The sequence below is a fragment of the Bidens hawaiensis genome, unplaced genomic scaffold, assembly GCF_021521415.1.
Source record: "Bidens hawaiensis isolate Kalapana, Puna unplaced genomic scaffold, B.hawaiensis_p1.1 tig00069441_1, whole genome shotgun sequence".
Taxonomy (NCBI): Eukaryota; Viridiplantae; Streptophyta; class Magnoliopsida; order Asterales; family Asteraceae; genus Bidens; species Bidens hawaiensis.
In genome coordinates this window covers 14,740-29,656 of record NW_027502253.1, presented here as the reverse complement: position 1 = coordinate 29,656, position 14,917 = coordinate 14,740, and the positions used below count along the sequence as shown (strand labels likewise).

At 34.4% G+C, this 14,917-nt stretch overlaps 1 protein-coding gene across 1 annotated transcript; it reads right to left on the bottom strand.

Annotated features, from left to right (window-relative positions):
- Window positions 1-2,989: 2,989 nt before the first annotated feature.
- Window positions 2,990-12,068, bottom strand: LOC143605446 (pectate lyase 2-like). Its single transcript, XM_077081549.1, has 6 exons — window positions 11,977-12,068; window positions 10,900-11,573; window positions 10,699-10,796; window positions 10,429-10,586; window positions 3,281-3,341; window positions 2,990-3,124 (listed from the first exon to the last, which is right to left on the bottom strand). The coding sequence occupies exons 1-6, from the start codon at window positions 12,066-12,068 to the stop codon at window positions 2,990-2,992; spliced, it is 1,218 nt and encodes a 405-aa protein (XP_076937664.1).
- Between the last annotated feature and the right edge of the window lie 2,849 nt (window positions 12,069-14,917).

Below are 14,917 nucleotides of genomic sequence, written 5' to 3'. Positions count from 1 at the left end.
AAAAAACCGAACCGAACCAATTAATCGAACCTATGTTTTCTACGTGTTTTTTTAAGATGTTATGAACAGAAACAAAACCCCAAAAGAATCTGCCATTGATAGTGATGAAGATTATGAAGATGATCAAGAGGTCTAACCTTTGAAGATGAATAAGACAATAAATGGAGATTCTGGAAACCTTTAGTTTTTTTTTTATTAAGAACGTTGTTGAATTTTAAACTCTACTTAAACAAATTTGTATTTGTTTGGTTCCACATAACACGTGCCTATTTTTGTATTTTGAATTCAATATGTATGAGGTACTCTATTTTTTTTAATTCTTTTTTTTTTTGTAATGCCTACTCACAATAAAAAAACCGAAAATAACCTAAACCGAAACCGAAAATAACTGAATAACCGAATAATCGAATAACCGATTTGTTGGTATTCTAAAATAACCGATAGCTTAGGTTTATGTTTAGGTTTCACCCAATAACCAAACTGAACCGTGCTCACCCCTACTAAAAATTGTGTAGGTATTTTCTATAGATTATGTAGAAAAAATAATAAGGTTTTTATGTATAATAAATTCAATATCATATGTTTTTATACTGTTAATTTGTGGAAACTTTGGGTATTTTAGTGTATTCATAGGATTATATGACCGTATATTTAATCGCGTGTATGTATATGTGTAGGATTATATGTACATATAATTAGTCTGTGTAGGATTATATGTCATGATCATATTGTTAATCTGTGTAGGACTATTTTTATAACATCCCGAAATTTCCATGAATAATATTAAAATATTAATTACGTCGGAATAATTAATTTGAGTTAATAGAAAAATAATAATAAAGATAAAAGGATGTTGGGCTAAAATATATAGAATTAGATCATGGACTTAGAATGAAGATGCGCTTAAGGTCCATGGGCTTAGGGAGTATAAATACTCATTAAACCCTAAATCCTTTTCATCTCCATCATTCTACACCTTAGTCTACACCATAAAAAACACACACTTAAGCCAAACACTCTCTACACTATTCTATTAAATGATCCAAGACTAACCGAAGGTAAGAAATCAATTATCTCAACTGACCCAACATTTTGTAACCCGACACCGCAGCCCCGAGATGTCGAGTGAGTCATTTGAATCTAGATCTAGCTTTATTTGGGTGTTTAATCAACCAAAAACGAGCATAAGGGCCACTTTAGCTTGGATCTGGAGACCCAGAAGCTACCTGGGTTATGAACAATCAAAATCTGGCCAACCATGGTGGCTAACGGCGCCAGAATCGAGGAAAACCTCTCAAAATGCGATCTGATCTGAACACATGCAGCGCATAAGTATGGCCGTATATGTATGTTTGACGTATATGTATGTATAACGTATATGTATGCAAGACTGCATATGTAGAAGCGCATATGTAACTATGAGCGCATATGTCTGAAAGCATAAGTTATATGGCGTATAAGTCCACAAAGGACTTATACAAGCACATAACTTATGTTGCCGTATAAGTTATACGGACAACTTATGAGTAATAACTTATGCGCTGACTTATACGTGGAAATGACTTATACGCTATAAGGACTTATACGCTAGAATGACTTAAACGTTGGGGATAACTTATACGCCCAAAAACTTATACGGGCTTAGGTGAATTTCAATATAAAAGAAAGCTATACGGCGTATACGTATGTAAACAAAGAGTATGGACTTATATGACGTATACACTAAGAAAAAGGAACTAATTATAATGAAAGGTAATGTTTAAAATGAGAAAGAGCTAGAAAGAAGGGCCAAGGACACGAACGAGCACTAGAGTTGTAGTTAACTTATGTGCCTTATTACAGTCAGTCGTGCACAGCTAAGGACGGGGATTACGATTAGCTCTGAACGTAACAGAATCCAGGTGAGTTTCTAGCCGCATTTCCTTGTTAAGTTTTTGGGGTTGTGTGCACACTCGATGTGATTAGTTAATACACTTACCTCAAGTGGTAAGTGTATGATATGTAAATGTGTTATGAATGATGTATGAATGATATATGAATGTGGTATGAATGATCTATGAATGATTCAGGAAATGTTAATAGTATGTATGAAATTACATAAATATGAAAGTAAGGAAAGGAATGTATGATGGTATGGTTGCATGAAAAGAAGGGCACCAGACCCTAATAATATCCGAGGACGGAGGGCACCGGACCCTTATAATATCCGAGTATGGACACTACTACAAAAAGAGGTATTTGCTACAGCCAAATCTGTAGCAAATTTGTAGCAACACAGGGTTTGCTACCAGATTTGCCATGGACTTGGTCTGTAGGTACAACTCTCGTAGCTAACTTATTGCTACGAGTTTTTGCTATGATCTTAGATACCAAAAGAGGCGTCGTTATTTTAGTTACATTAGCTACAGATTTTGCTACAAATTTGTTGGCTACGGATTGTTAGCTACGAATAAATAGCTACAAATTTTTGCTACGTTTTTTTAGCTATGATATATAACTACATAAATTACAGAATTTCTACCGACTTTTAGCAACAACTTTGGCTACGGGAATTGGCTATGGTTTTTACTATGAAATTTAGCTACATATTTTGATTGAGTTTTGCTACGAATGTAGCTACTTAAATTTGCATGCTTTCGCAACAGATTGATGAAGGTTTTAGCTACAGATTTAGCTATAGATTTTGTATTGAAGTTTTCAATATTATTTTAATATTCTTTTTCACTTTTCCTAATAAAAAATATATTCATATTTTATAAAATACCATATCAAAGATAAAAATCCAAACAAAATAACATAAAATATCCAAAAGTACTACAATAAAAACTGAAATTTAGTTTTGCAACATCAGCCTATATATCTTAACTTGGTGAAAATATTTCTAGCCGGTTTCATGACAATAGCTAAAGTTTCTCATTTATTTTAGCATATAACCTCTCATTTTCTTCAACACGACATTTTTTTTCTGTTTTTCGTTCCAACCTGCTCTTTATTCTCGCTCCAACTCAGCTATCTTATCGTTCCAACTCCGCTCTTTATCATGTGCAGCTATACTAGGATTGGGCTCCCAAGACTTGACACCACAATTATCCTTACTACCATTCATAATATATACATCGACACACTACTACAAATAGAACTATAATAAGTTAAAAAATTAGCATTCGATGATATACAAATTACATTATATTATATATATTAATCCGAAAAATCAACATATATATATATATTTGAAAGCTATAAAACATAACTAAACAATGACTTTTATAATTGGTCGTACCTTTAAATCGTACAACAACAAACACACCTCCTGAAGTTGAGGCAACTCGTAGTAAGTGCACCTGAAAAGCAAAGTAAAACAAAACAACCATGTGTCATTTTACTAATATTAAACCTGATGATAGGAGATCTAATATTTATGCTTGTGACTTAGACAAACTTAAAACATATTATGTAAGTTGTCATATCCTATATAACGAATTAATATCAAAATTCGTCAAGAAAGTAATAGCCAAACTGGTAAATCGAAATTGTTATATCAAAAAAGGCATACAACATATTCAAAGAAACCCATCAATTCAATAAGTTTATAAGCAACAACCAAAAAGTAAATGTAATTACTCACAATGCAACAAGTTTGACTGGATGACCGGTTGGTAATTATACTAATGTCACAAGTGAAAATTAGTTTTAACATGTTTCATAAATCATGTATTGACCAAATAAACAAGCATCTCATCACAAAACACATTAGCAGATTCAGAATTCACAAGACAGATTTTAGCATGCAAAGGTGTACTTTATTACTTGAGCAAATCAAGAAAATAAATTATGAAACTTTTAAAACAGTAACATAAATGGACTAGGTTTCTCAAAATATTTTTATTATAATTTTATCTTACACAAAAAAAAAACAAAATAATTCAATCACTACAGATAAATACAAACAGTTCAGCAGATTGCGCAACAAAAAGTGTTAGAGTTGGTTAAGCCACAATACTAATCCAAATCAAGCAAGACCAATTGTGTTAAAATCTTAACTCAAAATGTGAAGTTCCAGAAGTGGAAAAAACATATTTGGACTTGTTATAAAATAGTTACGATGTCAAGAAAACAGACCAAAACTCGACTCCCCGCATCAGTTTTGACACATGTTTTTGTAATATCATAAAAACCATTCAAAACTCGTCTAAAAATTACTAATAATAACTTTCTGGAAACTAGACTCAAATTAGAACATCAAGGAAACAAGAATAGATCGAAAAAAATAAATTATCATCGAGTTACCGACCAAACAATAAACGAGAACATCAAAACTCAAACCATAGCATGTTTATGTAATCTTTAGGGTTCTAATTTATCAATTAACATCAAGATTATCAATATTACAGAGATTCATCATCTAGGGTTTTACAATAACTAATTATAGAGGTAGGTTACTAACCCCACCATCAGTGTTAATACAACACCCCATGGGAGGGTAAATTATGCGCCAGGAGGAGGGCTTGGCGCAATAACCACACCCTAGCAAAAGTGGGCAGACTATGCGCTGACCGGGCTGCATGGCGCCAAAGCCATAGCCTAATATAATAAACATTCCCCGACACCTCGTTAATGGTAGCGCAAATATTTACACCAGCATGGGACAAGAAGGAAGAATTTACATTGGGAACATCACCCAACCAATGGGGATTGGACAACACATAAAGGACGGTACAAAATAGTACAACACGTCCAGGACAAAAGGCCATGATGTCCACCAACCTCCACAACCGCACGAGTGGAGAATATAATTGGTGAAAAGGCTGACAAGGCAGTTGGCCACACTCTCTCTCCTCCGGCTATAAATACCAATGCATCTCCAAATGGTAGGGTAGTCAGGATCCAATATTACGACTCTCTCTCAATACACTTTATTGTACTACCAAGTACTGATTCTCATGTCGGAGGGTAGTTACAAGAGAATCCCCCCATTCCTCGTAACGAACTCACGGTGTTCTGTTTTGCAGGATATATTCATCTGCGCCAAGAAGGATTATAACCCATTATGGGGAATACTTAGCCATTACCCTTAGACTAACTTGTTAGATCTTGAGGGGTGGATTCGTGTTTCTTCACTAATCAAAAACATGAAACCAATGCATAAAACATACCATCTAGTGTTAGGAATGACGGGAATCACTCGAGCACACCACCAATTGCAAGAATTGAGGTTGATTGAAGATGATTACGAGATGTTGGTTGTTTGGGATCGATAAAGAGGTATGGAGGCAGATTTTCGACGGTGGGTGGGGGGATTAGGGTTGGGATTTAGTTTTAATGTTATTTTAATCAACATTTACATGAATAGTTCTTTATTTAACGAGTTTTGACTCAAATGAGAAATTTTAACATCAAGTCGGATCATCACGAAACATTATGAATAAAATACTAACCTAAGCTAATAAAATAAAGCCTCGATATTTGTGTTAAAAATTAATTTATAAAGGCCAAACACGTACAACATACACGCAATGGATTGCAATTTCATGAAACAAGCTATGAACTAAACACATAATCATTTGGCATGTACTTCGCATAGATAAATTTATAAACATATGCCCGAGATATATATTCATATTTCACCAACGTTCGGGGTCAGATTAGCGTGATTCGGTAATTCCTGAATTACGTTGTGTGAATGTTTGTGCAATAAAAGCCACACTTAATTTATCCTAATTAAGTGAAATGCATAAATAAATGTTTGAGATAACAAAGTTTGCATTAACGGCACTAAATCGTAAACATAAACGAGTAAGCCACAAAAAAATATAATAAAATTAAAAAAAAAGACAAAACACCGAACATTACGGCGGCGAACCAACGCGATTTCAGTCGGTATCGATAGTATCTACGCTATAGTTTATTTTATGAGGCTCTAAATATTTAATTTTTGATTTTGCTACGGATATTGCTACCAATTTTTTGAAATCATTTATATGATACGTGTTTTCTCAAGTTTGCTATGGATTTTACTACCGACTTTATGATGTTATTTTCATAATACATATTTTCTCTAGTTTGCAATGGATTTGGCTACCAATTTTTTAAAGTCGTTTATATAATACTTATCTTCTCATATTTGCTATGAGTTTTGCTACCATCTTTTTGGAGTCATTTTAAGATACTTATTTTCTTAAGTTTTTTACGGATTTTGCTATGATTTTTTTCTTTTTGCAACGGAATATTCATAGAAAAATTGTAGCAAAATGTGTCCCTGGCTAATCATAGCAAAAATTGCGACCGGTTTTTTCGTAGCAAAAATACACAACAAATGCCTTTTTATGTAAATTAGTTTTTTCTATTATTGAATTACTGGTTTTTTTCCGTTATGGTAAAAATGATATATTTCTTTTTAAAGCATCCTGAACTATTTTTTTTATCGCAATCTCACTATGCATGTCAAGTTGGTTAAGGTATTCAAACGCAGGTTTACAAGAATAGTTGTTGACAAAGGTCTATGTTATTTTGCTACGTGACAGATTTTGGAAAATTAGTTATAAATTTGTTTTTTTTCCTAACATTTTGTAATGAATTTTATGTTAATATTTTTATTTTCTCAAATTTGCTACGAATTTTACTAAACTTTATGTTATAAAGTTTTAAATATTAATTTTCTTTATTTTGCTACGGATTTTTGCTACAAGTTTTTTAGGATTCATTTTTATGATACTTATTTTCTCAAGTTTGCTATGGATTTTGCTACCAATTTTAAGATTTTAGTTTTTATAATACTTATTTTCTCAAGTTTGTTACGAATTTTGTTACCGATTTTTATGAACTAATTTTTATAATACTTCTTATCTCAAGTTTGCTACGGATTTTTCTACAGGTTTTTTCTTGCAACGGAATATTAGCAGCAAAATCGTAGCAAAATGTGTCCCTAGCTAATATGTAGCTAATTCGTAGCCAAATTGCTACCGATTTTTTCGTAGCAAAAAATCGGTGGCAAATACCTCTTTATGTAGTAGTGGGAGGGCACCAGACCCTAATAATATCCAATGATGAAGGACACCGGACTCTAATAATATCCGAGTATGTAAGGCGAAATGCTCTTTATAATGTAAGAATAGTTATGAATGTACCGTGTATGTTAAAGAAAGAAAGTATGAAAGAATGAAAGTATGTATATATGGAAGAATGATAAACATATTAAGTATGTAATGCGTACCTTCGGGCACGTATATGTGAATGTAAAGTATGTTACCTGATTAACTAGAACTCACTCAACATAACTGACTTTTAGTATGCACGCAGATAAATAAGCTAAGGCAACTAGCTTGAACGAAGACACATGGCATTGGACTGAAAAGGTTGACATCTTTAGAAGAATTTTGTGATGTTTTAATCTGACTTTTTTATATTATGTTTAAAGACAAAGGTTTTATTGTTATGAAAAGATTGAATGATTATGTAACATAAGCTGAAGTTATATATTCCGTAAAAAGTTTTAATTTATTCTGATATTTAGAACTGTGTTTATGAGTAAATCCAATACCAATGTAGGGCACCGAGATTGAGGCCTTACAATTTAATTATGTAGGGATTATTTTATTGTATGGAATACTTCACCGTGTATGGGTATGTTGGTTTATATAGACCAATGCTATTGAAATTTTAATACTAAACTAATTAAAGATAAGATGGGCTACACCAGGAAAAGAAGACTCTAAAATTTTTACAAAACACATGAAGACCTCTACGATGCAACACTAAGAAATTGAGAAAGAATATTCAGCTAAGTCAGACAACAACTATTAAGCTTAAGAAAAATATACACGGGCGTGGATTTTGCTTGCCAACATAAACACAATGTGAGATGATATTATGAAGATCCTTAGTTTGGAAGAGAATACGGATTAGATAATTTTTTTTAAGGTTTAAGTGAAGATTCATTGTTTTGACATTTTTTTTAAAGTTAAATTAGGCACTAAGTAATGGTCTCTTTTATATTATTGTATTTCGGTGAATGAGATTTGATATGTTTTGACGTTTAAACATTAATGACATGTTTATATTATATAAAAAATGAAAAATTAAATATATTGTTAGGATTTTGAATATTTATATTTGTTTTTCATTGGTTGCATAATATTTGTTCTTGAACAACTAATATATACAGGTTTAGTAGAATAAAACTTGTTGTATGTGAATATGCTCTGGTTGAATAAAAAAGTTTACTAATTAGAGATGTTAGGTGTAATAATTGAATTTGTTGACGATGATGTTGTACAGTAGAAACCAATATCTTAATATTAGAAACATTTTGAATTAAGGATCGATATTCCAAAATATTGAATTTGATAAAAACGAATTAAAAAGATATATATTTTTAATAAAGATTACAAAATTTTGAATCTGATATAAACAATTTAAAAAATGTATAAATTTGAAACCTTCTAGACAATTTATTAGTTACCAAATAAAACATTTAAAAATTTTACTAATATGTCCTTTTAGTTAATTAAATATAATAATTAAAAAAAGTTATGATTGGTTAAAATTATCTCTTACACTTCTCTACTTCTCTCATGCACTTAAGCATATTTGTATTACATTATCATACAGATAAGTAAACGTCTTTTATCTTCTGCATCATCTCTCTATTGCACTTAAGCATATTTATATTACATTATAATACAGATAAATAAACGTCGTTTATCTTCTGCATCATCTCTCTATGAGACGCTGGTATATTAGTACCCTTAACTGTCGACGCCCTTTACATGTTCAATACTTCAATTCTCCTACAACCGTTACAATCATTCAAGCCATCCGTTATAATTATTCAACACAGTCATTGAAGACATCGTTCAATCCTTTTATAAACATTTAAAAGAAATAACTTTGAATTTAATATTATACTAAATGTATACATAATCCACAACCACTTGAGAAATGACACTTTCCAACAGCTTATTCCACTATGTTACAAACCCTTAAGATTTACATAATATGTAACTACACAAAAGAGTTTTATTATATTTTATATTTTTCTTCTTATTTTTTTCAATGTTTGTGTAACATGAATGAATAAATGTTGTTCATCATAGCCTCTGCAATAAGGTGTTGTGAAGCCAAGCATGATATCTTATATGGCGTTGGAGGACGGATTCCTCATGGATCCATCATCGTGCAACCTTGTTTGTGGGATTTTTAGATGTTGTCCTTGTCAAAGGACGACGAGGGCAAGTCGGGGATGTGTTGGGTTTTTCTTTTATGTAAAAGTTGGTTATGATATGAAAAATAAAAGTTATAAACATGTTTGTGGCCGGGGGTGGTGTTGATATCAGATAACTAGACACAACATACTCCTCTTACTTTAGACGAAGATTGTATCATTTGGTTTCCATGTATGAGCATAAACGTGCTCTTAAAAGTGTATTTCAATATAAACGGGAAACTATTCACATCTAATTAAAGACAAATGTATATATACACGTTTAACTATAATTAAGAGTACAAAATAGCTTATTTTACATGTAATGGTTCATTTCCTTCACCTCTATTCATAGCAAACTAAAAGAAATTAACAAGGTTGTCCAATCATGCACGAGAGTGCCCCAGCGGCATTGGTGAGTTGAGGTACATATTCACCTGGTTCAGCGACAATCATGCCGGCTGTTTGTTCCGGCGTTAATGGCGGGTCAACCCCGGATGCCAAAAAGATTGCTCCGTTTAAAAGAGTGTCTTTTTCTGATCTTCAATTCCACGTCTTCCACTCTTCCTCTGTTGCATCAGCCCTCGCCAACACCTTCAAAACCATTATGTTAGGGTTGTTCACGGTCTTGTTCGGCCAGTTTTAATATAATTCTAGGCCGAATCGGTAACTACGGTCTTTGGGCTAAACCGGACTGGGTGGGATGTCCGAACCGGCCAAAAAGATTGGGTTTTGGTGGCTTAGTGATTTGGGCTTTTCTTAACACAAATATTACCATTAAAATTACGTCTTAAAAAAAGACCAAGCGTTTTATCTTGTTTATGGGATTTATAAAATAAAGAAAATAAAAAAAGAAGAAGAAGAATAAGCGGAAAACCAAAAATTAATGAATTAACAATACGTATTTGTTATAAATAAAAAAGCACTAATAAGTATTTTAATTTAATAATTGTTAGATTCCATTTTCATTATTTCTTAAAACTATATATTTTAAAAATAGTTTTTTATATATCTTGACTGATTCGGTTTACCCATCAGGTTCCGAACCATAATCCGAACCGATTCACACCAAACCTGGCGAACCCCACCCACTTAGCTCGGTTTAACACCCTTGAAAGTGAAGGTAGTTATATAACTAGAATACATTTTTCTTAATTTTATCATCGGGGGCATTGAACCGATTGCCTTGGCTGAGGATAGTTGGGGCGGCACTGCCACCTATGGCATACGTTCCCCATGAATCGTAGTTGTTGTTCACAATATGGAAGAATCCAAATCGGCATCTAGGCATTCTTTGGTCACATCCATCACCAAAGAAGTTGAACGCCACGGTGGCTAGCATAGCTTTATCTTCTTCGTGCGCATTATCTGCCCCGAGCAATATTGCCTATTTAAGCATATGGTAAAGTACCAAAAATCAATAAACATATAGCATTAAACCTTATTGGTCTCTCAAATACTTATCAGTTCTGATAAATGCTTTTGAAAAAGAATCAAACAGCAAACCGGTTGCTATTTGATTGGTTGGAGTCGTTGGACTGAATGACATCATAAATAATGTATAACGTAAAACAAAATACTTTTTGTGAATTTACAACTTTAATAAAATATAAAACTTTATATGTATAAAATATGAAGCCACGAGTTATAAATGGCTAATAAAATGTGATTTTGAAGTGATATCGAAACATATATATAACAGTAGTTTAGATATATGTTTTGTTTGTTAATTACTTTATGGTGTTGGGTGAACTTGGAGTTGGAAATGGTTACGCCTGTGCTTCTCAAAGTGACATCTATAAGCCCATCGACACCCTTACTAAAGCTACAATGGTCAATCCATATCTGGGTCGAACCCGTAACACATATACCATCACCGTCGGTCTTTTGTCGCATGCCCGGCGGACCGTCTGAGTTCTTAATCATGCCACCGGGTGCTTCTTTCACGTCATGAATGTGAATCCCATGAATGATCACATTTTTAACGTTGTAGAGGGTGAGACCTGTGCCAGTGATCTCAACTTTGGCACCTCTACCATCAATCGTCTTGTCACTATTTATCACAAGCTCTTGTGTTAATGTGATCACCATGTCTTTCTCAAAGGTGATCCACAAAGGTTTGTTTTGGACCACACCGGCTCGAAGGGTGCCTTGTTTCGGGTTCGCAGCGTCATCATCTGTGGGATCTGTGACCACATAGGGCTCACCACCCTTGCCGCCAGTGGTTCCCTTTGCAAAACCAGCAGCACATTCGGCTAAGGCTTGTCGGTTTTTATCCCAATCGGGTTTGCACCTCCAGCACTTGTCTATTATGTAAACTGCTGAACATTCAGCTAGATCTCTCCTTGTTAAGTTACCTTCCGAAAATTGAAGCCTACAAAAGAAGTTGTACGATTATCTTACAAACGAGTTTGACTAAAATAGCTTTACAAATGTTGGCGTAACATGAATCCATATCGCGTATAGCAGATTCATTCTCATGCGACAGATTCATCACGTCTTTTCTGAAATTGGCATAGGAAATTCATGTTGTTGCGGTAGGGGTCCCATCAAGTCAAAACACGGTCTTCATGAGAATCTAGCGCAACATAATGAATCTGCTACACAATGATGCAAGGATGTGACACATGAAGATTTTGGTTGGGTGACACAATTTCTTAATTAAAGAAAAATCCAAGGTTTTTTGCAAACTCATTAATCATGATGGTTTTTTTTATGATTGTTTCTAATATATAATGCATGATCATGGCTTCAAAGAATCATAATCGCTAACTCACAGTTCGTCGTCGATGCTTGCTGTATTACGCACTGATTGCACCGAAATGACCAAGGAGAAGGTGAAAAATACAACAAGATAATGTTTCCCCATTGTATGATTAATCTTTTCTTTCACTTTTTTTTTCGTATTTATTTGTTCTTTATTATGTATACTCTATCAAGATCTTTAATGGGGAATCATTTAACTAAACGAGCCAATGGGTTGCTTATTATACGTGTTTCTTCTTAGAGTTCTTCATCTTTTAAAAACCAAAAGATGTTTATCTACTTTTAGTAATAAGCGGTTTACCAAGAATTAAATAAATGGTTAATATATATTTGAGCAATAAATAATGTGAACCAAGAGAACATGCATTACCAACGCGCAACCACTTAGTAATCCGTCAGTATTGGTTGATTAGATTTTCGATAAGATTCTTACCTATTTTGGCGATTGTTGGCGTGTTCATAATTCTGTCACTATTCCAGATTTCCATCAATAATTTTGGATAGTTACCACCAAAGAAGACTTGCGGAAAACCGAAAAAGCCTTTCCAATATATGATGAACTTTGAATATATGTCAATGTAGTTAAAACACTTGGGGTCTGTCTAATGCATAATACATTAAAGATTTTAGCACATTACCAGAGAAACAGTGAAACACTCAGTTAGGCATTTACAAATAGTAATAGTTATAGAAATCTAACCAGTAAATTTAAACAAAAGTTCTTATAAGAACAAAACAAATAGTTTCTTGAAAAGGGATCTTGCGCTTGCCTGAAATTGAAATGTTGGTTAAGTCCATTACCATAACCACAACCATAACTAAGGTGGTGTTTGTTTTTCTTTAAAAGCTACGCCACACAAAAGTTGTGGTCAGCAGTGTGTTTGTTTTTAAAAGACATTTCATTATAAAATGTATGCGCGTCCTCTTATTCTAGAAAACCTGGACTAATGACTTCTATCCTCTTCTTCAAACTTCTAAACCCTATTTAGAACTTCAAACAAAACAACATATCATTCCTCTTCTCCAACTCCAACCCCACAGCCGCCCCCCTCTCCTCCACCCCAACCGCCAGCTGCCACTCTCTCCTTCACCCCCACAGCCGCCGCCTCTTCTCCACCTACAACTAACGTAACCATTTATGCTCTGATTATGTTATGTTTTGAGATTGATTTGTGCTAAATTGATGTGTGCCTTAGAAAACTGGTTATGTTTAGGTTTGAACTGAGCGCTTGTACTTGAATATCTTTATGTTTCAATTGAGCACTTGATTTAATTCCAGTTCGTTTCTTTTCGGTTTTTAATATGGTTTATTATTCCATATATTTAGGGCAATTCATTTAAAGTTTGTCGGCTCTCTTAAGTTACGCATGTCTTATATTCTCGTCTTTCATTTGCCTAATAACTAATGTGAGTAATCACACCCCACTTTTTTCTATTTTTATTTTGGGGGCGCTATGCGTACACAATTAAATTAGTTTTGCTCAATGTATATTATCAAACACAATTCCATTAATTGTGTATATGTAAATTGCTCGATTAATTGTTAAATGCATATATGACTATGCGTTTACTGCTTTTACGGCTGGTTGGTATATCATCCTTATCCTCTGTCACACCCGGCCCTGAACGGCGGAAACAGCCGGGCGCGCGCGAGTGGGGATTGATATTTAAGCACGGGCCATTGCAAACATTCAAAGTAAGATTTTCATTGCGCGTGAAATGTTTAATACAAATACATTACATTGTTTAAAAATTACCTAAAAACATCCAAGTATAAAAACTGTTGAAGATTTCCACGCCATATCCCCTTGCGCGGCGGGAACAACCACGCGCATCGAAGGGATAGAACTAAAATCTTCCAAAAAGCTAGTTTTAGATGTTCAGCGTGAGGTGCTCTAAGTGTGACTCCATGCGCTACCTAGTTATCTCCTGAAAGACACGTAAAAACATTTGAATCAGTATAAACTGAGTGAGTTCACAAGTTTTAGTAACTTGATAAATCGTATCGCGTCATAGTCTTGGCGAAAATCATAATGAAACACATTTCTGATTTCATGTCTAAACATATGCTTGATAAACCGTATGAAAACATAGATCTGAACATATTACTGGTAGAACCGTTCCGCGGGTTACGCGCGAACGTTTCTGGAAAACGTACTCGTCCATGAAAAGTGGCACTGCCACTACGAGCTAAAATAATGAAATACCGTCCCGCGGGTTACGCGTGGACATTCCTGAAAAGCCGTGCTCGTCTATGCAAAGAGGCGTTGCCCCTACGAGCTAATCAATAATACCGTCCCGCGGGTTACGCGCGGACGTTTCTGAAAAACCGTGCTCGTCTATGTAAAGAGGCGTTGCCCCTACGAGCTAATCAATAATACCGTCCCGCGGGTTACGCGCGGACGTTGTGCCGGAAAATAAGGCGCTCGTCCATGCAAAGAGGCGCGACCCCTACGAGCGGGCTCAAACCCATAGTACTGCCCCATGACCATACTAGGCACTCGTCCATGCAAAGAGGTGCGACCCCTACGAGTGGGTGGATCAAACCAGCAGTCCCTACCCTTCGAGTTCCAATGGTAAAGTGATCACTTACTCGAATTCTAGCGCACATACATCGAAAACCATAGATAACCGTTCGCATTGCTCATCATGAAACATAATTTAAACACATAATCGCTTGCATAGCTTGTAAGTATACCATGATAAAACATTATTTAAGTACGTGTCCCTCGCCCCGAAAACAGTTTAAAAGTAGTGAAAACAGTGAAAATAGGGGCTGTGAGACTCACCTGTGGTTCTTGTTAAGGGATTAATCGAGATTCGGGTTTTCTTGGTGTTGGCCTCGGAATTGAAGGTCTAGAATACGATTAAATAACATGAAGTATATATATTAAGATCAAGAAATAGGAGAATATAAGGGTTGGAAAGTAGATCTCAAGGTTATATTCTCGG

Excerpts from the sequence above, each read along its gene's own strand:
- LOC143605446 (XM_077081549.1), bottom strand. The coding sequence starts at position 12,068 with ATGGGGAAACATTATCTTGTTGTATTTTTCACCTTCTCCTTGGTCATT. Across the intron at positions 10,587-10,698 it reads CAAATAGCAACCGGTTTGCT|GCAATATTGCTCGGGGCAGA; the intron begins GTTTGATTCTTT and ends ATGCTTAAATAG. Across the intron at positions 3,125-3,280 it reads TGTTGTTGTACGATTTAAAG|TGTGTCGATGTATATATTAT; the intron begins GTACGACCAATT and ends TATTTGTAGTAG.